General features: G+C 35.6%; 1 protein-coding gene across 4 annotated transcripts in view; it reads right to left on the reverse strand.

The window, feature by feature from the left end:
* The window catches only part of Mpp7 (MAGUK p55 scaffold protein 7), a 230,102-nt gene that overhangs the window by 42,883 nt on the left and 160,026 nt on the right, over nt 1–27,193 (reverse strand). For all 4 annotated transcript variants that reach the window (XM_020183282.2, XM_074056319.1, XM_074056318.1 and 1 more), the window contains 6 exons: nt 24,956–25,087; nt 19,517–19,598; nt 18,746–18,831; nt 14,096–14,170; nt 13,699–13,895; nt 13,159–13,223 (listed from right to left, as the gene is read on the reverse strand). In XM_020183282.2, coding sequence (XP_020038871.1) covers nt 13,159–13,223; nt 13,699–13,895; nt 14,096–14,170; nt 18,746–18,831; nt 19,517–19,598; nt 24,956–25,087 — 637 coding nt within the window. The remainder of the gene's footprint in view (nt 1–13,158; nt 13,224–13,698; nt 13,896–14,095; nt 14,171–18,745; nt 18,832–19,516; nt 19,599–24,955; nt 25,088–27,193) is intronic.

Below are 27,193 nucleotides of genomic sequence, written 5' to 3' on the forward strand. Positions count from 1 at the left end.
CAAAAATGAAATAACTCACAAATATAACTTTTTTTTTCTTTTTGCAGTACTGGTGTTTGAACTAAAGGCTTTGAGTCTTTTGCTTGCCAGGTAAGTACTCTACTACTTGAGCCACATCCTCAGCCCTTTTTGCTTTAGTTATTTTTCAAATAATTAAATTTTTTGCCCAGGCCTGCTTCTGACTTCAGTGCTCCGATCTCTGCTTCCCAAGTAGCTGGGATTACACAAATCCAGCAATGTTTAAAAGTCAAATACTTATATTTTGCACTATAACACAGAAAAGAGTAAAACACAACCAAAAGACCAGAAGAAAACATCAGCCACAGAAAAATAGTTAATATTCACAACACAGAAAAGGCTCATTACATTAAAAGGAGGATGATAAAGAACCCAACAGAAAAAAGGATGAAGATATGGTTAGTCAAGGCAAAAAAGTGTATTTACAGGTGTCCGTTAAATGTATACTTTTACCATAAAACAGTTTTGCAATTTTTGTTAGCATGTTGTATATGAGACTTAAAAAAACACTTAAGATCTGTAGTCATTTTGGCTTTTGCGAGAAAATGAAATTCCACAAGACAGTCAGTTTGCTCAATCTATTTATCACAAAGTACCTCTTAAACAAAATAAAATAAAACCAAGAGACTATGACCAAACTTGTTTATTTACTAAAAAACCAACTTCAATTTTGTGGTCATTGGTTGATGTGTTTCCTTAAAGGAAGAAACTTTAGTCAGAAACAGTGTTATTTTTGTATACTATTATGTCACTGTTGAAGGGCACATCTTTTTCAAACAAAGCTTCCCAGTGTATGACCCTTTTGTGGTGATTTCTTGCTGCACAAACATTGAAACAAGTATTTAGATCAGAAAGAAATGGTATCATGATGCAATGTCCTGATGCTTGCTGTGGTTTGGATGTGAACATCCCCCAAAGGCCCATGTGTTCCAAGCTCGTTCACCAGAGTGGCTCTATTGAAAGGCGGTGGAAACCATAAAAGTGAGGTCTACTGGGATAAAATTAAGTCATTTTCTACATGCCCTCAAAGGAATCCTGGTCTCTTCCTCCTTCTTTCATTCTTGGCCATGAGGTGAATGGTTTTGCCACACATAGCCACCATTATGTGCTGCCACAGGTCTCAAAGCAACAGGGCCAATTGATCATGGACTGACCTTTCAATGTTGCAATTCAAAATAAACCCTTTCTCCTCTTATTGCAGGTATTTATTACACTGGTAGAAAGCTTACTAACACAATGCACACGTATTAAGTCACATTGGCCATACTTTCTCCTTCGCCACAGTCAAGTACAGAAAGAGAATTATTGTTTCTAAGACCAGAAGTTGAGTGGAGTGAATTGCTGCACTCTCTAATCATGACTTGCAAACCCAGATAGGTAGAAAAATCTTAAGGTGCATTCTGCCAAAATATGTTTTTACAACATTCAGTCCTTGAAGCAGTATGTTGCCTAATGTGTTTTGGAAATTCTCTGGTTATTTTTACTTCCCATAGCTCGGATTATTGGTACAGTGGCTGGGAGAATGAGAACTGATATCTTGTTTCAAAACTGGAAAGGCAAAGAGCGGTGGCTACTGTGTTACAGAGCTTGTGTCCCTCCCACTAAAGAAGTCAGCTGGAACTCAGTTCTAGCTAATTATTTATGAAGACCTATCAAATCTCCTGTTTTGCCAAAGGAGATAGAAATTGTTATATGAAGTTTCTCAATCTGTAGGCCTAACCTAAATATATTTTATTCTAAACACAGCCTACAGATCATCCTGAGCTCCCAGTTTGATATGAATTATTATATGACTCATGATATTCCCATTCTACCAGAAGGTCCCATTTTCATCTGCAATTCGGTGATGTAAAATGATCTTGTGGAGCACAATGCTGACTGCCTTTTCACATCAGTAATTCTATCAGGGTATCTGCATGATCTACTTCATCAGCTAATGCCAAATTCTTGCATTTAAAGTACTCTTGTAGTCTTTAACTCCATTGGTCTCTTCTTAGCTGTGTTTTGTGCTGCCAATTATTTCCTATTTCAGACATTCAATCCTTTACCATAGGCTCCATCATCTCTGCCTAAAAGATGATCTTAATATATTTTCTCAATAAAACATTCCTATTTTCAACTATAAAAGTTGTCTGGAACTCAATTACTACCTTTCATTGTCTACTTTCTTACTACTTGACACTTTGCAATTTGGCTTCCAGTAAAATTGCTCCTCAGACACTATCAGTGTTCCATGTTGTCAGAGCCAATAGCATTTTATCAGAGCTAATTTTCTGTGCACTCTTAAAGAAATCCATAATGCTGATCACCTCCTTGCTTTTGGACTTTAATTCATATCTACTGATTAAACACTGATTTTTATAATTCCTAAATGCTGAAAGAGAGACAAAGATTAAAAACCCATATTCTGTTCTTTGGATACAGTTTTATGCAAACAGTAATGCTGAGTACAAAAATCACCTGTAAATTACTTAACCTGAGGTATAAGATCTCACAATATTCAGTAACCAAACTTAATTTCAAGCACTATCATCTACATACCACCCAAACTTAAATATACCTTGTACTCTGCAACATTTACTTTTTTTCAAGTCCTTGCACCCACCTTTGCCCCCTGCTGCTAACTAGAGTTCCATGTAGCCTTGGCACCAGCTCTGATGTCCTGTGTTGAGGACTGAGTCTCTGCTTGCCTTGGACTAAAAGAACCATCTCCTTCTCCAAATCCCAGCATTTTATGTGACACTCATCAGAAATGATATTGTGTCAAAAGTATGCACTTCATAGCATACAAGCTCTCAGGCTGCTTCCTCCCACACTGACTCTGATTGGTCAGGAGACTTGTTTGGATCAAGGGACTTTAGGGTGGAAAACACTCACAGACTGGCAATTGCTTTCTCTTGCTGCTGTCTGGAACTCTGAGGCCCCTGTATAAGCAGCTCACTGGAGGTTGAAAGAGCATGTGAAATAGAAACAAGTTCATCCAGCCAAGCAACCCCAAACCAACCAGACCCCAGTCAAGCCACCAGACAGCAAAGAGCTACCAAGCTGACCCAGACCAGAAGAACCACGGAGCTGACCACAGAGTCATGAAAATGAATGTTTGCCATTTTTGGCTGTTAAAGATGCTAGGGATGTAAGGGGAGGTGTTGATCAATATACAGAGTATCTGGCACATTGCATTGTTCTGAAATGAGAAACAATCAATGAAAGCTTATCCTCTTTCTGATCATACAATTCTTAGTATATTTTCCGTACCCCAGAAATGGGGATTTCTGTATTCTGCACAGGGTTTCTGGTTGTTTTATAAAATGAATATCCAGAGGGCAGCATGTTGTAGAAGACAGAAAGCAGGAATTGTGTTTTTACAGATGTGGGTTTGAATCCAGGATGCGTTATTTACTATCTTTCAGTTCTTAGGTGAATACTGTAAATTTTCTGGATCATAACTTGATTTGTGTAAAATAGATATAAAACCACCAACCTCAGAGCATTGGAGACAATATATATTAAATATCAAAAACATAATCTTGCACATTTCTTTAGTAACCAGGAGATATTAGCACCATGAACATAAATAATCTTAAGCAGCTGATCTTTGAAACTGTTTCTACTCTTTTCTATTGGAAGCACAGAACTTGTCAGTATGCCTAAACATGCAAGGGTGAGAAAAGGGTGGAAGTGACTGAAATGTAGATGAAGATAATTTTGATGCTTTTAATGACTTCTATATATCTTTGAGTTTGTTCACAACATCTTGCCATTTCCAAACTAGAATGCTTTTCTTCAATACAGATTATAAATATAAGACTTTCTTATGTTTGAGGCTGTTTAGTCAATGGTTATTTACAGGGTTATAGGAATAACAAATCCCAAGAAAAACATAACCAAGAAGTTACTTAAGGAAAAAAGTTATCCAGAAGGTTTGAATAATTCACTGTTAACCCAGTAATTTAGAAGAGTCCAGATATTGTTAGCTGAGTAAAATTATTTAGCACCATTAGGGTATCTTTTCATCCTGTATCAAAAAACTATGTAATGATTTATAAATCTATAGTGTCTGGTAAGCTTCTTGAATACTAACCTAAGCATACTATGCAGTCCTCTGTGTCCAGCCCATTGAGCCTGTTTAATACAAAGGTCCATGCTATTCCCACTGAATACTAAAGCATGCTAATACAAATATGCTAATTTAAGATAAAATAATGATTTTGACATAAGCAACAGAAAGAACAAAATCTTCTTCCATGACCAATGCTCACCTATATAGGTTCCACTGTTGTTACCAGCATACTCAGCATCCTCTGCATGGAGTGTAAAAGCATACAGAACAAAAGCCAAGAAATAAAGCACAACAGTTAGAAGCCCAGCCACAGACGCAAAAAATAAGTCACTTAAAACAATCACGGGAAGCACAGCATAGAACAGCCCTTACAGTGCCACTCTTAAACATAAAACGTTTTGTTTTATATTTAAGTTTTAATATTTTGAAACATCATGCAGGTTTTTTTTCAACCTTCTTCAGAGGTTCCTAATGCAGTTCCAAGAAAATTATATTAAAAAAATTGCCTGAAATGTTTATGCTTTCACAGTTAGGAGAATGATAGCACTTGATTCCCAAGGTAAATATACTCTTGGAAATCAGGCTCTTTGCTAACATATTTAGTATAACATATATTTTGGCTCACTGGATTAGACAAAAGGTTAAATCAAAATAGATCCTTTCTATTGATAGGGAGTGATTCCATGTTGGTAGGGAATAAAAGGATAATATGTCTATTTTCATTTTTTATTTAAAGAACAGATAAAAACATTTTAAAGCAAATATGCTATTATTTCTAAGAATGAAATGGATACTGGGCTATGCATAACTTGAAACCCTAATGTATGCATTATTTAGTATTTTGGGCCTCTAAATGCACAAAAATATATCCCTACAATAGCATAGGATATGTAAAAATCAAATAGTTGAGAGGGACTAAGGTTGTAGCTCAGTGGTAGAGCACTTGCCTAGTATGCATGAGGCCCTGGGTTCAATTCCAAGCGCCACAAATCTGTTAGAATATATGAACAACAATGCTTTCTTGATTCACCTTTATTTGACACTACTGGCAGAGATACAAGCATATTGTGCTTTTTGAGATTACATTCTATATTTCTTTTACAAGAAGCAAATAAAATAAAAGACTTTCCAAAACAAAGTCCAAATACTATTTTTGGTGCTGAAATGTCATGATGTAAGTTTGGAGGTACAATCAATTCTCTTTCATAAATTGCTTGATATACCTGAGTAAAACCTATACTATGTGTACTAAATTAAATTACTATCCAGGGAAACTTTTGTACATGTACCTTTAATTTCCTCTGAGAAGCACAAAGAAAACAAGAAAGGAAATGGTTAAATGAACAGAAAATGGAATTAAAGTATGAAGAACTTGTATCCAAGAAAAAAAAAATCTACCTACCATACTCAACTGTTTCCTCATCTTAGAAAAGCCAAAGGAAAAAACAAACATTTTAAATATTTCAAAATTATTAGTGAATAAATAGAAATTTAGCCTGCACTGCAGTCTTGGTCTACAAAGAATATATATACTTTAATTAAAAAAAAAGTCTTCATATCACTTATTAAACAATCAAATGGGGAAAAATAATCAGAAAAAAATTTTCACATTTTTAAAGATAATACCTTGAATAAAGGAATTTTATTTATTTTAATAACTTGGTTTTATTTGTAAATTAATCTGTTCAAGATATTGAAAAAATTTCAAAAAGAAGAAAACAATCAAAAGACAAAAAGATTTTAGAAACAACAAATTTTGCCCTTAAGATGTCGAAATCTTCTGTAAATCTGTAAATAATTGACAATGGTAAGTTATTACACATATCAAATGAGTCAGGTAGAACCCTTTATTTTCATTCTGTCTGTATTATTCGAAGAAAAGTATTTAAAAAAGGAATCCTAAACAGTTTTCACATTACTAATAAGGCAACTTAAAAGTGAAGTTTGACTAGGAGACATACCATGAGGGAAGGCTGGAGAAAGTACTGGCAGTATATCAGAAGCAAAACCTAACCTTGAGTCCAAGTAGAACCAGCATGACCTTACAGAGCAAATAGGAGTGATCAGAATAGCTCTCTTTTTGTTTATCTCCCAAAGCTACAAGACGGCAATCAGAGAGAATGCTTCTGAGTAAGTGTATACCCCTGCATGTTTACTTTTCAGAAAGCTGTAGGACTTCTAACTGTGTTGGCTCTACTTGGCCAGTACTAGCAAATGTGACGAGCAAGTCATTGCTCATCAAGCTCATGCTGCAAGTGTATTTGTGCTTATTTCCTAATACCTCTGGAATGTCCAGTGCTTCAAAACAATGATCAGAAAACACAGAATAAACTAAGCGATGTAGGTTAGCCTGCCCAGCTATCTAGGAATGATGGGATTAATGAAAGCAGTGCTTAAGACTGATCACTGTGAAGTCTCACTCTGCTATGAAGGTGGTTTTTAAACATGCTATGTATTTTTGACATGAATAATAGAATAAATTGAATACTGAACACTTGATTAAAGACTCAGAGTTATGGTAACCAGATGATGGAGGCCATGTCACAAAAATAATCAAAACACCAAAAACCAACCCACAATAAAAACAAGCATTAATTCACATTACATATAGTATATGTACATTTCCTATTGTAATAAAAGGTAATGAATATGCTGTATAAATTCACAAAAGACTATTTCGTCTTATAATTCTTAAGAAGAAAGTGAATGATGTTTTTAGCATGGTAAAACTCTGTATGTACATTTAATAGTAAGTTCATGCTTAATGGAAATCCAGATGGAAAATAGGAATAGATTCCCTGAGAAATAGATTTCCTTAGAATTAACAAGTTTTCAAAAAGAGAAAAAACAAACAATTGATCTCAGAAGAGGGCTAGGAAAACTGCATGATTCTTACTATGTGTAAGGCATTGTTCTAGGCACATTAAGTGCATAAAGTTACTTAATTCTCCAGCTATCTATGAGACCAGGACTATTATTCCCATTTTACAGATAGGAAAGCACTTGTTGAGCAGGAAATGGAGGGATGTGGGCCCAGGCAGTCTGGAAAACTGACTGTTTAACCACAACTTCAAATTATCACACCAAAACCATTTTGTGGTAACTCAAGCATTGAGCTAGAAAATACAATCAGGGGAGAAGTCAGGAATATAAGGTTGCTTACCAGGCCTCCTATCTACTCCATTACCTCCCAACATTTCTTCTTCATGCTCTTTCCTCACAGCTTCACCATTCCAACTATGTTTTTCCTGACAGGAGAGGCTGGAGAGGGCCCTCTCTTGCCACCAATGTTATTAGAAGTGCATGCCTACTAGCTTCCAGTTCCAAAGAGGAGGACAGGAAAGTTATAAAACCAGAGGAGAGGCCAAGAAGGACACGAATAGATAAACTTGCTGTCTTCAGAGAACGGACGGGAAAGGCTGTCATGGGAGAATATGGTGAACTCTACACAACTGGGCAGCAGCAGATTCTTCGTTCTGATGGCCGTAACTCGTAAGTGTGGCACATGTGATACTCTCAAGAAGTAGAACAATCAAGTCTACACTGGCGCAGTACTATTAACACAGGCACGGTGAAATCTGATTTCCTAAATCTCTCTTCACACTCCTGCAAGACTCTAAAAGTCTTGAGATAATCCATGACCACACAGAACCCTAGCCACTAATCAATTCTTGCTTCCTTCATGGCACTGGGTCCCCATGACAAATATCTAAGAGGTGATATGGCTTAGAACCCATCAAAAACTAGAAGAATTCACCCTGAGAGTGTTTCAGAAACATCACCATATGGTGGAAATATTATGTATTCATGCATGAAAATGGAAAAGGAGACTTGCTGAAACTATTATAAGAAAGTGGGAAGGGGGAAAAGGAGAAAGATGGGAGTAGTGAATCTAAGATATACTGTAAGCACTTTTGAAAACATCACAATGTACCCCTGTTACAACTAAAATATGCTAACAGAAAATGGAGACTTTTACAAGTCATCATCAGACTTGTAAAGAGAACTGATTATCAAGTAAGCAATAACATCTCAACCACCTAATAATATGACTAGTTAGATATGAAATTTATATCTTAGTTCATCTGCACCTCTTTTCACACAAACTCTGAACTTTAGAATCTTCCAAACACTACCAGTAAGTAGTAGGGTGCCTGTAATTTGAATTTGGAATGTCCCCTCAAGGTCCAGAGTCAACCTATGGGAAATGGTAGAAACTTTAAGAGCAGCCTAGTTGTGGGAGGTTTTCTGGTCATTGGGCATGTGCCCTTGAACATCCTAACCATGACATGAACAGCTTTGTTCCACGGTAAATTCCCCATCATGACATTCTGCCTTATCATGGGCCCAAAAACAAAGAGGACAACAGATCATGTACTGGAGCCTCTATAACTGTGAGCCAAAATAAACCTTTTCTCTGTATAAGGTGATTTATCTCATATGTTTGTGAAAGAAATGGAAAGTTGACTAGGTGAGAGAATACTAATAGGTTATTTTTTAAAACTCCATGTGCATCTGTTCACAACAAAAGTCCACTAATAGTAAGAAAATATCTGACAAAGTTTTAGACATACCAACATAATTTTAACAACATATGCCATCTCCTTGCTTCTGAATTAACTTTATGTGTGAAAATACTAAACAAACACTAATGAAGATACCAGAAAGGAGTGTACTTAACTGGAAAAGCATTATTACAACAACCTGTAGAGTTCTGTCATGCTATCCTTGAATGTGTGGCCTTGTACATATTGGTACCATACACAGTGAATTCGTTGCTTTACTCAATGTCCTTTTTTTAGAGATTGAGATCCTCAATCCACAATGTGCTTTTTTGTTGAATGAACAAGGTTACTCCTTGTTTTAATGGACACTCTCTGTTTGTATTTAAATGCTTTCTTTTTTATCTATATGCTAACAGCCACAATTGGTTAAAACAAATTAAAAAATAAAATATTTTGTTTTTATGGTCTAAGCCTTAAAAATGACAAAAATATGTGCATTCTTGCTTCTCTTATGACAAGAATTTTGTAAGAGCTATTTTGTTACAGAAACTTTCAAATTAATATTATTCAAACTGCTGTCTTAGAAATACCCAGGTATTTATACTTTGATAACTAAAAAAGGAAATTAAGCACTGAAAATAAAATCATACTTGAATATTCTGCTGTAAAATATAATGTGTAAGCAGGAGTCTTTTCTCTATCCTTTCTGAAGGACTTAAATACCAAATTTAAATATAAATTACATGTTTCTGAAGTTAAATTAATATTCATGCAAGCAGGAAAGTAATTTTTAACTTACATATTTATATTTCAATAGAAAAAGAACAAACAATATCTCAAAGAAATTCCTATTTCTTCTTTAAAGGTTAGGATGGTATTACATGCTTTATATATACAACTACTACAAAAATAGTTACTTTCAACACAAGAAATGCAAGTTGCAAAGTTCCTATCATGAAAAACTAGTCCTACATGCTACTTGAGACGCAAGACTTGCTTTTAGCCATTTCCAGAACACTTAAGCTGCCTCTTTTATATAGTAATCCAAGAGCTAGTCATATCAAAGGAAATCTATCAGATATCTAGTCTGTTCTGTGTTACCCACATGAATATATTATATGGGAGCCCTATCAGGTGATGGAGGGAAGGAAAACACATTTCTATTACAAATCTTTTGTTGGATAAGCAGTTTTTTCAAAAAACAGGAGGAGGGAGAAGAGGGGCTGAGTCCCTATGTCAAGTTTCAAAGGTTTAAGAATATTTTCATTATAAAGGTTCTTATATTAGTTTTCAGGAATGTTTAGTTTTAAGAAGCAAGTTAGTTTGTTTGAGAAGTCCGTTTTCTGGATATGTATCAGATATGCCAGATTCTTTTTTTTTTTTTTGGTGGCACTGGGATTTGAACTCAGGGCCTCACACTTGCTAAGGAGGCACTCTGCCACTTAAGCCTCTCCATCAGCCCTTATGCAAGATTCTTAAGGGGAGAGAACAGCAAGCATTAAAGATGGATACCACTTACTTAAGAGTTTTACATTAAGGATGCTACTTTCCAGAGATCATTGTTATCATGACTCCTGAATCCATTTACCTTGGAGCCAGGAACCAGAGCTCTTGCACAAATATAAATGCATAAATGACAAGATTAGAACTCCCCATTCCTTTTTGCCTTCTATGTTGATATTAACTGAACCTTTATAATTTCAGAATCATTGTCCATGAACTTTTCACCATGAAAACACCAGTTATAATGATACACTTATGAATCAAATAAACAGCAAAATCATAGTCAGATAAGCAATCATGCAGTACCAAAAGGTAATTGGCTAATGTGATCATATATTGTTACATGACTAAATTCATACTTCAAATCCAGTGCTTATAGTACCTTCCTAGGTCTCAAATATACTTGCAAAATCTAATGCTGAAAATATTTGCCACTGTATTTTTTCATAACGTTATAAAGACCAACCTGAAAGAATTATTCTGTCAGAAATTTAACATTTAATTTAACATTATAGGCATTGTGATGCAAGCCTGTAATTCTAGTACTCAGAAGGATGAGGCAGAAGTTTCCCTAGTTTGAAGCTAGCCTGGGCTATAAAATGAGACCTTGTCTCCAAAACCAAAACCAAACAAACAAACAAACAAAATTAACCTTAAGTCAGAAACTATTCTAAAACCCTATTTTATGAATTAATATTCAAGGTCATATAACTGATTTTATACCAACTTTCTTCATACTACTATACTATAAATTAGCAAAGGGCACAGTAACATGAACTTCCTACTCAAAAACTCTAAGAGACAAATGTTGAAATTTAAAAAAGTAGTGGGTTAGGAGGCCTTGACAAGCACAGCCATACATAAACAATGTGACCAAATATGTGTTTTTAAATGTCATTAAAAATATTCAGTACCGCCATACTGATTTCTGTATAACTTTGTAATTTCTGAGAAAATATTCATAAAAATTTAAACAGAATTTCAATTCTATGACTTTCCTTTTTTTTTTTTTTTTTGTTTTTTTTTTTTTAAATCTTCTTTCAGTACTGGGGATTGAACCCAGGGCCTCATGCTTACTAGGCAAGTGCTCTGCCGCTTGAGCCATACTCCCAGTCCTCAATTCTATGACAATAAAAGCACTGGTTTTGTACAATTTTCACAGGAATGTACTGTCTCTGAACAAAGCCATATTTACTAGATACTGATGATTTATTTGGATATACTGGCAAGATTTATTTAAAACTAAATAACATCTTTATCTGAGAAGAAATAATATACCTCTCAATGAATCAAAATTAAGTTTAAAAAGAGAGAAAAAGAGAAAAGACAAGAAATAAAGGAAGATAAAACTAGCAAGCCTGCCCTGCCTCCCTTTCATCTTCCCTCCTATCCTCCTTCTCTCTCTCTCTCTCTCTCTCTGTCTCTCTGTCTCTCTGTCTCTCTCTCTGTAGTTACATCCCTAGCCATAATTTCTGTAAGAGCCAGAAAAAGGGAGAAAAAAAATTTAAATGAGGACATTTCAGCAAGAAAAATCCTGGAATATTTTTCAGATTCAAATATTGAAGTATTAACATAAAAAAGAAATTATGCAAACAATGAACAAAAATATGCCATTACAATTAACACCTCTACACACATATACACACACATACACACTCACACACACCCTCTCATGGTCAAACGAACACACAACTACAATGAGACTAGTTGGGGAGAACTATTGAAAATAGTCTATCCCTTCTTTATAATTTTTACAGAAACATATACACAATTGCTAAAAGTTTTAAACAAATAAAAATTCATACTATATTACACTACAAATTTCTAAGTAGCTATGATTCATACAAAGTTGAATATGGATTCAGATTTGAACACAGGCACATTTCGTATTTTTCAGCGACATGTCTTATTGCACAGGTACCAAGTATATTACAATTGTGCAAGTTAATAATCAAACACCCCTCAAAGAGCAAGTCAGGTGGATGTCTCAAAGTTCCTTTCAGATGGAGGAGTTGCCAATGAAGTCTCCATACTTAGAAACAATGCAACATTAAACTTTACCCCTTCTGGTGTCTTAGAATGCCACAGGCATCTTGGTAAGTGCTTTTTCCTTCTGCCCAGACTTAATGTAGCAAGAACAGGCAGGCTTTTGAATCAGTGTTCCACTTAAGTATTTGCTTGCTGTGCGACATATACTTGACTGCAGTTTGGCTCTCTCACTATGTAACTCCTGAGCTATAAGCTTCTACAAACTGACAGAAATAACAGGAGATGTGAAAATGCAACAATACTAAAAACAGATGTTGATGTAAAATTCCAGGACCATTTATTTGTTCATTGTGCTTTTTAATGTATGATTTTTATGCTACAAGAAAAGAATTTCAAAAAACAAAACAAAACAAAAAATCTCTTGAAATACCTAGAACCATGAGACATTTCAGGGAGAAGAAGTAGAAATTTATGAGATGGAGACTTGAGAGGGTGGGAAGGAGAGAAGTAAAGCTGAGAGAAAGGTCAGCTGAAAGAAAAAAGCTCTTAAAAATCCACACTATGTTTTTCAGTAGTTCTACACCACCCTTTTTCTTACTTTCATTTTTCTTCAATTTAGTCTGGTGATAACTCCAACCAGACAGGATAAAGGTCAGTTACTATGATTTATGGCTAAAAAAGTAATTAAGAAGCACAGCTGTTCTTAGGCACAAATGTTTTCGTGCCCAGAAAAGTAGTGAATGTTTTTTGTTCCTTATCTTTCCCAAGAAATGTCTTACCCAACTTCCTGGCTTTAGAGAAAGAAAAAATTTGATTTCTAGGTTACATTTATTAAAAAACTAAATATAGAAATCAAAGAGAGTAGTAGTTACTAGTTATTTTCAAGAGAGTGAGTCCTACTACACTTCAAAGGATTCATAATAATATTCCTACTGTGAATATCTTATATGCTTGGCTCCTGAGAAACGATGATCTAAAAGCTATTGCAAGATAATGTGACCCCTTTGTCTGGGAGCACCTGCTTTAATAGTCAAAAATAAACAACCGGATTCCATTACTCTACATTCTTACGAACAAACTTACATGATTTCCTGTTGGAAACTTTCAGGGGCTGAACTAGTATTTCTGATCGTCTCAGCGCCAATCTCCTGAGGGAAGAAAAGGTCAATATGCCTATTAATTTTCAGGTTCAAGGTTAACACAACACCAAAATATTAAAAATCTTCAGAAAAAACTTGAACATGTGGAGAAAAAGAACACAATGTAATCTGTTCAAATGAAGAAATAAATCCTCTACTTTCAAATTTCTGTAAGTTATCTCCCCTTCTCCAGAAATGACTATTCTTTTTTGTTCCCTCACCTTTCACCCCAACATGGATTCCAATATTAATGTGCTAATTCCATTCACTTCACAACAAAAGCTTAAGATGAGCTGGTACTATCGTGTTGTTTTTGGTCATTTTTCACGCATAGTTAGACAAAACAGAAATCTAAACCCAAGGGATAATGAATTCTAAGGCAGGGTTTTAAAGCTCATTTTATCAGAACCATGCTGGAATGATAATTTTGCAGAGAACAAAAGGTCAGTTGAAGAAAGGCCAGTGATCTGTGCCACTAGCTCACCTTTCCTGGAAGTGCTTTGAGGGAATCAGGCCTGCTCTGGGGTTGGCATCACCTTCATGCTTTGCTTGCCACCACGTTGCATCATCTTGGCTCATAATCTGAAGAATATCTCCCTTCTTGAAGGAAAGCCCAGCTTCCTTACATGGAATTGCCTTATCCTCCTTCGGATCGTAGTCAAAAAGAGCTTTGATAAACATCTGGAAGATTTCATTGAAGAAGAATACATATAAAAAATAAATGTGGAATGACCTACATTCTTGCAACTTAGATTTTAGAAATAATTTTAAAAAATAGAATCTTAAGATATATTTGTGGTGACAAAGTGGATGCATATTAAATCAAATAAGAACATTACTTCTCCCCAATGCACAAAAACATTTTTAAGCAATTTAATTACCTTGCCTTCTTTAGATGGTGTCTCCTCTTTGATGCTGGGAATAATTTTAAATGTAATTGCTCCCTGAGACTGAGCCTAGTATCAGGTGAAAGAAAAAGTCATTAGAAAACTGGGAGCCAAAGCCAAGTAAGGTAAAACAGATAGCAAGCCAAATGCATCTAAGAATTTACAAGCTTACTTGGAAGATGACTACTCTTACAACAAACTGAGAAAACCATTTTCTGTAGAAAATCTGGTAATGTAAGAACACTCTAAAATTTCTCAAATAAGTTAAAAACCATTAACCACTAAATCCACTTTTACTTCCTGTGCACTTTTAAGGTGTCAGTGAATATATTACCATCCATGTCAACTTACTTCAAAATAGAAACACAAAATATGAACAGTGACTTAAATAAAGACATTGTTAAATGACTTGAATAGATAAGGCACAAAGATGAGTCTATTACATAAAAGATCTATACTGTCAGTATTACAGTTGTAAATACAGGATTCATTTAGTGGCAATGCCCATCAGAAAAAACAATAAACAACATTCATGTCTGCTGCATTTTGGTTAGAGAGGAAAATATCAAATATAATAGATTCATTAAAAGATGAAAAAGACTGTTTATTCTAGCAAAAATAAACAACAGCACCCCTCCCCCAATCCTTTGCTGACTATCTCAGCAAGGGCATGTCTCTCTTTGAATATATTTTCAACTTGTCTCTCTCTTTTTAGCATTGATCACAGCCACAATTATTTGTGCAACTATTTCTTAATATGTTACTCCTGCAAATTGTAAGCTCCATAAAAAGCACTAAATACCTGGCACATATTTAAAAGAGATGAAGAGATGAGAGTGGGAGGCAGGAAACGGGAATAGGAAATAGGAAAGTGAGTCAAATGGATAGAGAAGGAAAGAAGTATGCAGGGATGGAAAGGGCAAGAAGAAGAAGCCATCTCTCTGAGGCTCACTATGAGAAGTGAGCTGGAAAACCAGGATTCCATTAAGGGGGGAGAGATGACACCAACATGTGCTGTCTGTCAATCCCCACAGTGTAACTGCTGCCACCAATTTCAATTTACCAGCCTACAGTTTTTGATCACTCAGTTGAGAAATGTCAGAGTCAGCTCTAGCAAGCCATAAAGAATGTAGTTCCAGCTCAACACAGACTAAAATAAAATGGGGTTTTAATTATACAAATAACACAATTTATAAAGAACTAATTTATTTTGAAATGGCAATACTGTTGTTCTTGCTTATCATAAAAGTAATTTACAAATCTTAAGAATTCACCTAATACTAAACTGCATAAAGAGAAAGCAATTTTCCTTGTTATTGTTGTGTGTATGTATCAAGTGGAGGAAAAGCCCTTAGAACAGTGTTATTTATTAAGGCATCAATTAATGTTAGTAAGTATTGCTACTGTTATTAAGTCATTTAGTCTATCACCCATTGTGACTGCTGTCCAGTAATCCATTATATGGATGAATGATTATTTGGACAATCTATCCTTCTTGGTAAGTTTCCAAATATTTATAAAATTTTGCTTATATATTTGCCAAGTTGTTACCTTAGTGTTAATTTCCAAAAATTGAATTTCTTCACTCAAACACATGCACATTTAAAACCTTGATAGCTTCAAATGGCCATGTCAAAAAGTCCTAATAATTTATCCCATTATCAAAAGCTCATAAACAAATCTAGTTCCCCATACCGTGGCCAACTCTAGGCATTAAGAAGCTTTGATTATATTTTAGCTTACAAGTGATATTATTTTGATTTTTGTTAGCATATATTACTTGTACAAAGAGGTTTCATTATAGTGTTTCCATACATGCATATAATGTATTTTGATCATGCTAACTCCTTCTACTATTCTTTCTTATTCACCCTCTCACTGCCCCCTCTTTTTTTATATTTAATGGGTTTCATTATGACATTTTCACGTGTGTATATAATGTATTCAGATCATATTCAACCCCTCATCAACTTTTCCTTTCCCCCTCTTCTCTCTTACTGGTTCCCACCCAAACAGGTTTCTGTTCCATCTGCATCATATTAGTAGATATATATAGAGAGAGATTCCACATGAGAAAAATATCCTATCTGTCTTTCTCAGTCTGGCTTCTTTTGCTTAACATGATGCTCTCCAGTTCCACCCATTTTCCTGCAAATGACATAACTTCATTTTTCTTCATGTCTGAACAATATCCCACTGCATGTATATATATAATATTTTCTTTATTCACTCATTGGTTGATGGGTAGCTAGGCTAATTCCACAGCCTGGCTACTATGAATAGTGCTGCAATAAACACAGGTGTGGAGGTATCTCCATTGTATTCCTTCACATATATGTCCAGGAGTATCATAGCAAGATCATAAGGTAGTTCTATTGTTACTTTTTTGAGGAATCTCAATACTGATTTCATAGTGGGTATACTAATTTGCATTCCCATCAACAGTGGTAAGGTTCCTTTTTCCATTCTGCATCATTTGCTGTTTTCTTTCATTTTGTAGGCGGTCTGTGCATTCTGGAAATTGTTTCCTTTGATGTACATAAGCTTTTAAATTTAATGCGATTCAATTTGTCAATTCTTGCTCATATTTCCTGAATGACTAGAGTCCTCTAATCAGAAAGTTGTTGCCTGTATCTTCGAGTGTTTTCAAAGTCTCAGATATAACATTAAGTTCTTTCATCCATTTTTAATTGATTTTTGTACAGGATGAGAGATAGAAATATAGTCTCAGACTTCTACATGTAAATATCTAGTATTTCTAGCGCATTTGTTGAAGAGGCTGTCTTTTCGCCAACATATGTTTTTGGCACCTTTAATGAAGATCAGATGTCTGTAGCTGTGTGGGTTTATTTCTGGATGTTCTGTTTTACTAAGTTAGTCTATGCATCTGTTTTTTTATGTCAGGTATTGTGTTAACTCTAGCATTGTTCTTTTTGCTTAGGATTGCTTTGGCTATTTGGGATCTTTTGTACTTCTAAATTAATTTTAGTATTATTTTCTCTATTTTTGTAAAGAATGTCAGTGGAATTTAGAGAGGGACTGCTTTGAATTAGAAAGCTTTTAAATACCAAGTAATCCAATATTTTTCAGACACCACATTTTCTATTGCAAATTATACATGAATAATACTGATTTTTGTTTTTCTTCTTGATTTTTATGATCTTAATATATTAAAAAACCAACTATAATGAAAATATTTTCCTATAATATCACTTGTCTTTTAAGCTCATTTATGGCATCTTTTCTTCTACACAGAAACTTTTGACTTCTAGTGGATAAATATGTTATTTTTCTATTTGAAACAGGGTTTAAAAAAAGGCCTTTCCATACCCTGTAATTATAAAAACTGCAGATTATATTTTATTGTATAAATTTTTGTGATCCTTGACCCTTAAATATTTAATTTAATGGGAATTTTATTTTGTGTGTGGTGTAAAATGGGGACTGTTCTTGTTTTCTTAAACAGAATTATCAATTAATCCAATAACATTTATGAAATGGTTCCATCACCTTCCCACTGATTAAAAATGCCCCATCTTTTTTTCCTCTTTGGCACAGAGAAGGAGTTGGCAGAGGCTCACTAATGGGGTATGATGAAGAGTGGGGGCTCACTGTGTAAGTAGGGGGTGACTGGGGAGATGAATGAATGAGACACATGACTCTTTAGGACAGCAATTTCCTTGGACGTTTTGTCACATAGCCTACTATCATGTCCAAGAGATCCTATAAATACCCTCTTTTAAAGTAAAATTTACTTTCTGAACTGATACAAAAAAATACAGAAACTGTACATATTTAGAGGGACCTTACAGTATTTCAATATGTCTACATTGTACAGTATTTAAACCAGGATAAACATGTATCTCCTCAAACATTTATCATTTCTTTATAGTCTCTTCAAATTTCGTCTAGCTTTATGAAATAAGCAGTACATCATTATTCTCTATAGTCACCCTACTATGCAATAGCCCACCAGAACTTCTTATTCCTATCATTCTAAGTAAGCACTGAAGAAGCTCTACCACCCCTCCCTCTCCTCTCCAATGCCACAAAGCTATCTTAAGTGTTTTGAGACACTCAAGTCTCTCTTTCATGCTATTGATTTACATTTTCAGACATAAAAGGTCTGAATCTCCAGTTTGTCCTTACAAATGAACTTAAGAATTAACATTGCTTAGCCTAAAACAACTTCATTCAAGTTTTGGATTTCATAACACACCTAAATTAGTATGATTATATGCCAAGAACTCATAGCCTGCTGTATGGGTCTGTCAAGGAGAAGAGAAAGATAAATGCTATCAACAACAGTGAGTGAGATGCCATCATTAGTACCCACTTTGGACAGGGTGAGTCCTGTCCTCAAACTCTACCTGCATCATCTCATTTAATCCTCAAGACACATTAGTAAGGTAGTTCCTCTCCTTATTTTTATTCTGTGAATGAAAACCACAGGGCACATCTGACTAAAGTATTTCACAGTGAAAAACTGGGACTAGGCCCTGAGCCATGGGAGCCAGAATTTGAATTCTAGACTGCTAAATTCAAATCCTTTACATTTCAAACCAAATCTGAAGAGCTGGAAATACAGTGATTCAATTTTATTTTCTTTGCAATTTTAAAGAAATTTTTAAGTTTATAGCTTACCAAAATCTGTATTATTTCCTCAGGCTTCTTATCCTCCACAGGTATCCCATTCACTTCCCTAAGTTCATCCCCAACGTGAATAAGACCTGAGGAATATAAGTTTGGGAAATCAGCAGTGTAACACACAAAAAGGCACCATTTCCACAATTAAAGCATCGTTATTTTCCTTATCAGACTTAAGGATTGATAAGGAGACCTGGAACCTTCCTAGACTTCAGATTCTGGGCCTGTAACAACTAGTGTTAGCACTAGTGGCTCACGCCTGCAATCCTAGCTACTCAGGAAGCAGAGATCAGTAGGATCGCTGTTTGAAACCAGCCCAAGCAAATAGTTCATGAGACCCTGTCTTGAAAAAACGCATCACAAAAAGAAAACAAGGGGTGGTGGCGTGGGCTCAAGGTGTAGATCCTGAGTTCAAGCCCCAGTACTGCAAAACACAAAACAAAACGAAAAAACAACATAATAATGCTAGCAAAACATAGCAGTATCTTGTCATTGTCAAGAAATGCATATTACTGATACCTTATAAATTTTAGACATGTTAAAAGCTGCATGCCATTGAAACAGGTCTTAAAACTACTTTGGAAGCCATGTACACTGAGAATAAAGAGTAAGATTTATCTTTCATTCCTTTCTATAGGTTTCTGTAGATCAACACAGAGAAAAATACTTTATTACTTGTTTTTCTATATTACATCAAAAGCTTGTTCTCCTTTTAACTATATATTGGAATGGTTGCTCACAAAACCTGGCACAACTTGCCCGACTTACCACTTCTATCTGCAGCTCCTCCTCTCATGATTCGAGCCACAATGATTGCCCCAGTGTGTTCATCCTTTTTAATGGTTGCTCCCTTTCAAAAGAAAAAAAGGCATTTTTGGGCAGATGAGTGCACTGGGTTGTCGAAAAGGGGATGTGGAAATAAGGACATTCATCTGGAAAATGTGAAAAGAACAGCTATGAGGCAGGCAGAACAGACACCATGCCAAATATTTTACAAAAGTACTCATGATGGACAGAAAACTCGGGTTCTGCACAAAAGTTCCTGAAATCTTTAATGACTTCAAGACTGTGGAAATAGTGATGGTTATGTGAATAGGCAAAAGATTATACAATAAATGAGAGCTAAAATCCAGGTGATTTGGTTTCAGTTCAATGATCTTTCTGTTATACTAAGCCACCACAGTAAAAGAACCTGGCAATAGTAATAAAGAAAAAGAAAAAATTAAAACCCAGAAATTAAAATGTACTTGTTGCTAAAGTAAATGAATGGAAGAAGGATATGTTACTACATGATTTTAATGAACTCAGTTGTATTTAGTACAAAACGAACTTATGTTTTCACATAAAATTGGGAAATAATCTCAAGAAGAGTCCAAACATTAGTCACTTACAGATAGGCAAAGGCAAATTAACTGAGTGTTGCTTTGTAAGAATAATAGGCACAAATAGTTATTTTGAAAGCTTTTTCATGACTTTTCTCCAAGAAACTGGTATTGCTAAAAACATGTACTTTAAGTGGTGGCAGAAGTCATCCTAAAGAAGTGGGATTTTTCTAAAGTTTGTTAGTAAGCACACGTATATCATTAAAGAGTAAATAACAGTATTAATCCACTTGTAATAGGAATAATTTATATACAATAGCTATCAGATATGTACCTAATAATGGTAGGGCTAGGCATGATGGTGCACTCTATAATTCCAGCTACTCAAGAGGTAGAGGTAGGAGGATCATGGTTAGAGGCCAACTTGGACAGTTAGTACCAAGTTAGATCCTATCTAAAAAACAAACTAAAAAAGAAAAAAGACTATGAGGTGGCTCAAGTGGTACAGTACTTGTCTGCCTAGGAAGTATGAGGGCCTGAGTTCAATCTCTAGTATTGCAAAAAAAAAAAAAAAAAAAAAAACCCGAAAGGTAAAACTCAAACTCTTAACTAATAAGATGTTTCTGTGGCATTTTTTCTCATCATCTATGCATGTACTCAAGTCGAAGACTTGAATGAGCATTTCTCCATGGTCATAAACTATACCCATCAATTACTGCTATTTTCTGCTTTTATTTAAATAAATAACTTACAGCTGCATGACCGGAGTTATAAAGTTGCTGATATAACTAATCAGTTTGATTATATCAACTTTCATTCCTTAATGTGTCTCAAACTTTCCATGAAAGTATGCCAAATGGCAGAAGAGTCTAGTAATCCAACTTTACTTATCCACTTTATAGATGAGAAATTGAATGCCTAAGATCAGATAACTGCAATGAGGTGGAGTCGGGACTCACCTCAGGCAATCTGACAGATGATCTTAATTATGACTCAGCATTGCTTACATTTTTTTTCCTTGAACTTTTTTGTTTATGAATGCTTTTCATCTATAAGTCCTTTGCAGGAGTATTTCTCTAAGGTACTTTCCCTGCATTTATGTGGAGCTCATATTTCAATGTCAAGTGGGCATTGAAGGGTTCTAAGGCTATGAAGCTACACGGTGGACCTCTTAAAACACTTGTTCTATGGGAACCAAGCTGCCATGTAAGAAATGATGACTACTGCCATGCTGCGAGGAAGCCTAACCTAGTCAAGGAGAGATGCCACAAGGAGAAAAAGAGGCTTCACCAGCGCCCAGCTTTCCAGTTTTCAGTCCAGCATCAGTTGTGTGAATGACAGAGGCCTCTGATGATCCTGGCCTCAGCCACTATCTGACTGTGCACTAAGGGATTCTGAATGGGAGTCTCCCAGCTAAGCCAATCATCCCCCAAAACTTGTGAGAGACAATCATATATTACCATTTTAGCCACAGTATTTGGGGATGGTTTGGAACACAGAATTACAGAACTGGAACATCCATTTCTCTGAGCTATGATGCTGCTGCTTTCCAGTGCAGAGCCCAATGTGCTGTGCTTAATGCTACTCCCCCTGACTTATTCACAGATTCAATGAAATTAACAAATGTGTTGCCAATGAAGTCAATAAATTGAGAATTCACTATGTGCCAGACACTCTTTTAAGGGCTTATAATAAATACACTGGTGAACAGAACAAAAATTTCTGCCTACTCATGGAAGTACAATCTAAGAGGTGAGATGGACAATAAATAAGAAATGAAATAACTAAATGTATTATATACTATGTTAGAAGGTAGTAAGCACTGCAGAGGTAGGGGGGCAGGGCAGAATAAGAGAGGTTAGGCTGCTAGGGCAGGTGGAGAGAAGACAATGTGAAGACACAAGTCTCACTGAGAAGATGTTACTTAAGAAAGTCTGGAAAGAGATGAGGGTATGAGCCAAGGGAAAGAAAATAAGAAACAGCAGGTGCAAAGGTGTTGTGGGGGGGCTTGTGAGTGGGATGCTGAAGGAACAGCAAAGAGTATGGCTGGAGCAAAGTAAAAGAAGAGAAGCGGCAGGAGACAAAAATCAGAAGAAAGCAGGGAACTAGATTGTGCAGTAGTGTAGACCACTGTGAGGAGCTGGGTTTTACTTGAGGAAAAAGGGAGAACACCCAGGGCCATGACACAAACTAGAAGGATCTACTGTGCTCAGAGTGAACAGAGGTGAAGGCTAAAGCAGTGAGATTAATAGGGGGCTACTGCAACAATTCCAAGAAGAGATGATGGTGCCTTGTGACATCAGGTGCTCTGGACACATTACTGGTAGAGCCAGAAGGATTTCCCCATAGACTAGCTATGAGAAGAAAGAGAAGAATTAATGATTGAGTTTGTTGGCTGGGTAACTGCAAGGACAGAACTGTCATCAACTGAAAGGGGGAAGACTATAGGTGGGAAAGATTTAGGGACAAATACAGGCAGTGTATTTTTAACATATGATAGCTAAGATTTCTATCAGGCATCCAAATGGAGATACTGAATAGACACACAGATATGCAAATTTAAAGATCAGGACAAAGGTATGGAAAAGAAATAGTCTAGTACCTAGATTTTTTTTAATGCCATGGGTAGGAAATCACTTGTGGAATGTGTAAAGAACACAAACTTCTAAGGGTTAAAAGCCTACTTATTTTGGTTGTTAATCCTTCTTAGCTTATACTCAGTAACAAACTGGCAACACAATTGTGGATTATTTTATACTCTTCCTTTAATTTCTTTTTATAGTTAAAGGATGTTATAGTGAGCCCAAATAAAACTCTTGAGACATCTGAAGGGCTAGCCAGGAAGTAAGGAATATAAATGTTGCTGATGACTCCTCTAAATGACAGCTCACCAAAAACTACTGCCCCTGGGAAAACTATGACTGATCGAAGCTGTTATTACTAATGAATTACTGGACTCATTCATCATTAGTGTAAGTATTTCTACGACCTTTCCAAGAGGTTGAATTTGTGAAATCAACAAAAAACATTTCTTATTGACAGACAAACAGTATCTTAAGAATTAGTCACTTTATTTGGTGGGCCCTGAGATAGCTTCCCCTACATCCAACAGTGAACACCATCAATTCTGACTTACTATGTATGTTTCCATAAAAAAAAAAAAAAATCAGGAGGTACTTAGGTTGCCATTTCAGAGTTATAACTGTGGATGAAAAGCATGTTTTTATAAGATTAAATAATCAACCAAGAATACAGGGAGGCCTAGTATGTTCATGGATAAGCTTCAAAGACTCAGTAAAATCTCTTTCAACAATATGCAATTTCATTTGTATATTTTTCTGGGTAAGAGAATCCAATGCATTTATCAATATATTTAAGGTACTCTTAATGAAGAGGGTGAAGGAGGGCAAATACAGTGGATATACTTTGTATTTTGTATGAAAATGGAACAATGAAATCTGTTGAAGTTGTTCTAAGAAGGGATGGAAGGGGGATGGGAGGAGAATGATGGAGTGGGTGAATCTAATTTAGATATATTGCAAGCATATATGTAAATGTCACAAAGTACGCCCTCCTGTACAAGTATTATATGCTAATAAGAATGAGAAAATAAAAACTATCAAAAAGAAAATGGTATAAAGATACAATAAAGTGTAGGAAAAAACAGCTGGAAAGACATAAGTTTAGATGCTAGTTTTATCACTCACTATCTGTGATATTTTGAGTAAGCTGCTTCAGTTCTATGAATATCAGTTTTCCAGACTACAAAATAGAAAAAAAGTACACCAACTGTAAGGATTAAATATATGTAAAGTACTTGACATGGTGCTGGTAAATGTTGTATTATCAACCACTATTTGCTTTAAGAACACAAAGGTGTTTTAATTAGGACAAATCAGACACGACACATTTAAAATCAACTGCTAGACTATGTATTTTAATTATTTTTAAGGTAGTTTGATGAAAATACGGATTTCCCCATGTTAGTTTGCTATTGCTGCTGTAACAAATCACCATAAATTCAGTGATTTAAAACAATACCAATTTATAACCTTACAGTCCTGGAGGTCAGAAAGTCAAATGGGTCTTACAGGGCTAAACGCAAGAATACAGAAGGGCTGCAAACCTTCTGAAGACTCGAGAGGAAAATCCAGTCCTTGCTAGCCTTCTGCATTCCTTGGCTCATCACCATATCCATCACTCCAACCTGTACTTCCACAATCACATTTCCTTTTCTGACTCTGACCCTACTGCCTTCCTTGTTTACTTCTCCAAGAGCCCTCTGATTACATGGGGCCAACTGGATAATCCAGAACAACCTCTCCACCTGGAGATCCTTCACTAAATCAGGAAAAGTCCTGCCATATACAGTAACATATTCACAGGTTCTCAGGAGTAGGGCAGGACACCTTTGGTAGCAAGCGGTGTGTCATCCCACCTACCATAGACCCCTGGACATAGTTCAAATAAATTCTGGTGCTAAAAAAAATGGCTACATTTACATTTTGAAATATCAGAGAGCTGAATAACTATCTCTTTATTATTTTAAAATAATAAACTTCAGAATAGTCAAAGCAATTTTTAATTTGCACCATTTACTCTCCAATCAGTCATAGTTGGTGCATGTTACATTTTCTCTTATAAATGTCAATAGGTCATATTTTTGAAATTATTGCAATTAATAACTAACAGAATGCCTGTTATTTTATTTGGCTTCATGTGAAATGTTTTTGTTCTTTTGACATGAATGTTCCATCTACATTAAAAGTCTGAAGACACAGAGGAAGCATATTTTAAAAATAGGAATAAATGGTACACATGCATTCAAGTTGGCCTCACCAGAATATTTATTCATATCTGAACATAAAATGGACAGCAATCTCACCAATGGTTCTCTATTCTTGACCAGACGGATTATTTTTACAGAGTCTTCTTCATCATCAATATCATCAGGCATAGGAGGCAGTACAGGATCATAATTCTTTTGAGCCACAGTATCATGTACAGAAAGCAAAGCCTACAAAATTCAAAAATTGGTAAAACCATTAACCAAATGTGAAACCCCAAACATATCAAAGTATAAGTAAAATCAAAATCATGTTATCACATTTTCACATACTAATGATAATACAGTGACTAATTGAAAAGGTTCCTCTGCAAACTGGGTGGGAAACAGTCCTTCTGAACCATGGGCAGCTTTACACTACTTGAGCCACTCTGCCAGTCCTTTGGGCAGCTTTACTTAGTTGCACCTCCACCTTCCATGCCAGTGGTGTACAAGAAGAATCAATACACAATTCCTCTAATGTTTGTATGCTCTGAGTTACCGCAATAAGGGGGGCAGTTGGGAACAAAGGTGTGGGGGGGTGACAGACACACTTAGGTGGAGAAAATAAGGCTATTGATGATAGCCTGAGAATACAGATATAGTTATGTATTTTTGTATTTTTAAATATTAATATTTTTCTCATACCAGCAGAAAATAGAACTGATCAATGCCATTGATTCTTTTGTTTTCCCACTTTAATTTTTGTGTAATGGGTGTGTGTAAAAGTACTAAAGTATTTATAGATGTGAGTGACATTGATATATTGACATGGAATCTTGCATGTCTTGCATCTTTTAAGATGTTCAACTAACTTGTTCCCAAACCAACACCAGAAGCCAAGAAATCATGTTAAATGTGGTGTATATATATGCAATGGAGTTTTACTCAGCCATAAGGAATAATGACATACGGTTTGAAGGTAAGTGGATGCAATTGGAGGACATAATGTTAAGTGAAGTAAGCCACGATCAGAAACTCAAAGGTCTCATATAGAAGATAGATTCAAAAGATAAGCATATATTCAAAACCAAGCATGATAATACACAAACTCAGATGTAGAACATGATTGTAATAGTAGAGCTATTCTATGGAACTTGGGGAAAGAGGGAAAGGAAAAGAGAATGATAGAGTACCAGTAATACCGTAAAACATAAGATGTGAAGGTAGAGGATATAAGGATGTGTATTGAAAGTTGTTGCAAAATGGGGGGGTGGGAGGAAAAGGGGTAAGGAAGAGTAATGGAAGAGGTTGAATGGACCAAAGTAAAGTATACCCACAGTGGGCATATATTGAGAAATTCCTTTGAACATCAACTTAAATGTTAATAACGAAAGACAGGACTGTAAAACTGGTACAATGTGTGTGTGTGTGGATGGGTATACTAGTGGGAGGGGGGAGGGTAAATGAAAGCGATTAACGTGAGGGTATATGGTTGATGGACTTCATATACCTATATGAAATGGAACAAAGAAACCCTCTTGCAATTGCTTTAAGTGAGGCTGGGAGGAGGTTGAGGGGGAGAGTTGATGGGGGTGATACAACTAATGTACAATACAAGTCTAATCAGAATTGTCACTATGAATCTCCCCCTTGCCCCATATAACAAACATGCCATAATACAAATTTTTTTTTAAAAAAATAAGTCATCTTTTAAACCTCTCCTCTCATCTACACTCTTAACATTCAATCCATATTCTGTTAAGTTTATTTCCAAACAGTTCTAAAATGCACTTCCATTTTCCTCCTCTAAATCAGATTAGCAAACCACACCACCTGCTTTTTTTTTTTTTGACTTCAAATACCTTTTTTTTTTTATTGTTTTATTATTCATATGTGCATTCAAGGCTTGGGTCATTTCTCCCCCCTGCCCCCACCCCCTCACTTACCACCCACTCCGCCCACTCCCTCTCCTCCCACCCCCTCAATACCCAGCAGAAACTATTTTGCCCTTATCTCTAATTTTGTTGAAGAGAGAGTATAAGCAATAATAGGAAGGAACAAGTGTTTTTGCTGGTTGAGATAAGGATAGCTATACAGGGAGTTGACTCACATTAATTTCCTGTGTGTGTGTGTTCATACTTGTTCGCTTATGTATTATCTATATGTATTGTCTATGGTTACTGCCATGCTACAATGTCAGGCTGAGTGACTGGGACAGACACTGTTTACATAACAAGTGGCAGACCCCTAGTGATCTAACTGTACCATTATTTTTTTTCCTGGAGCATTGCAATACCTTTGATATGGTGCAGCTTCATTCATCTTTGGTTCACTTTCAAATCGATGATTCACAGT

This window comes from Castor canadensis, chromosome 15 (genome assembly GCF_047511655.1).
Source record: "Castor canadensis chromosome 15, mCasCan1.hap1v2, whole genome shotgun sequence".
Classification (NCBI taxonomy): Eukaryota; Metazoa; Chordata; class Mammalia; order Rodentia; family Castoridae; genus Castor; species Castor canadensis.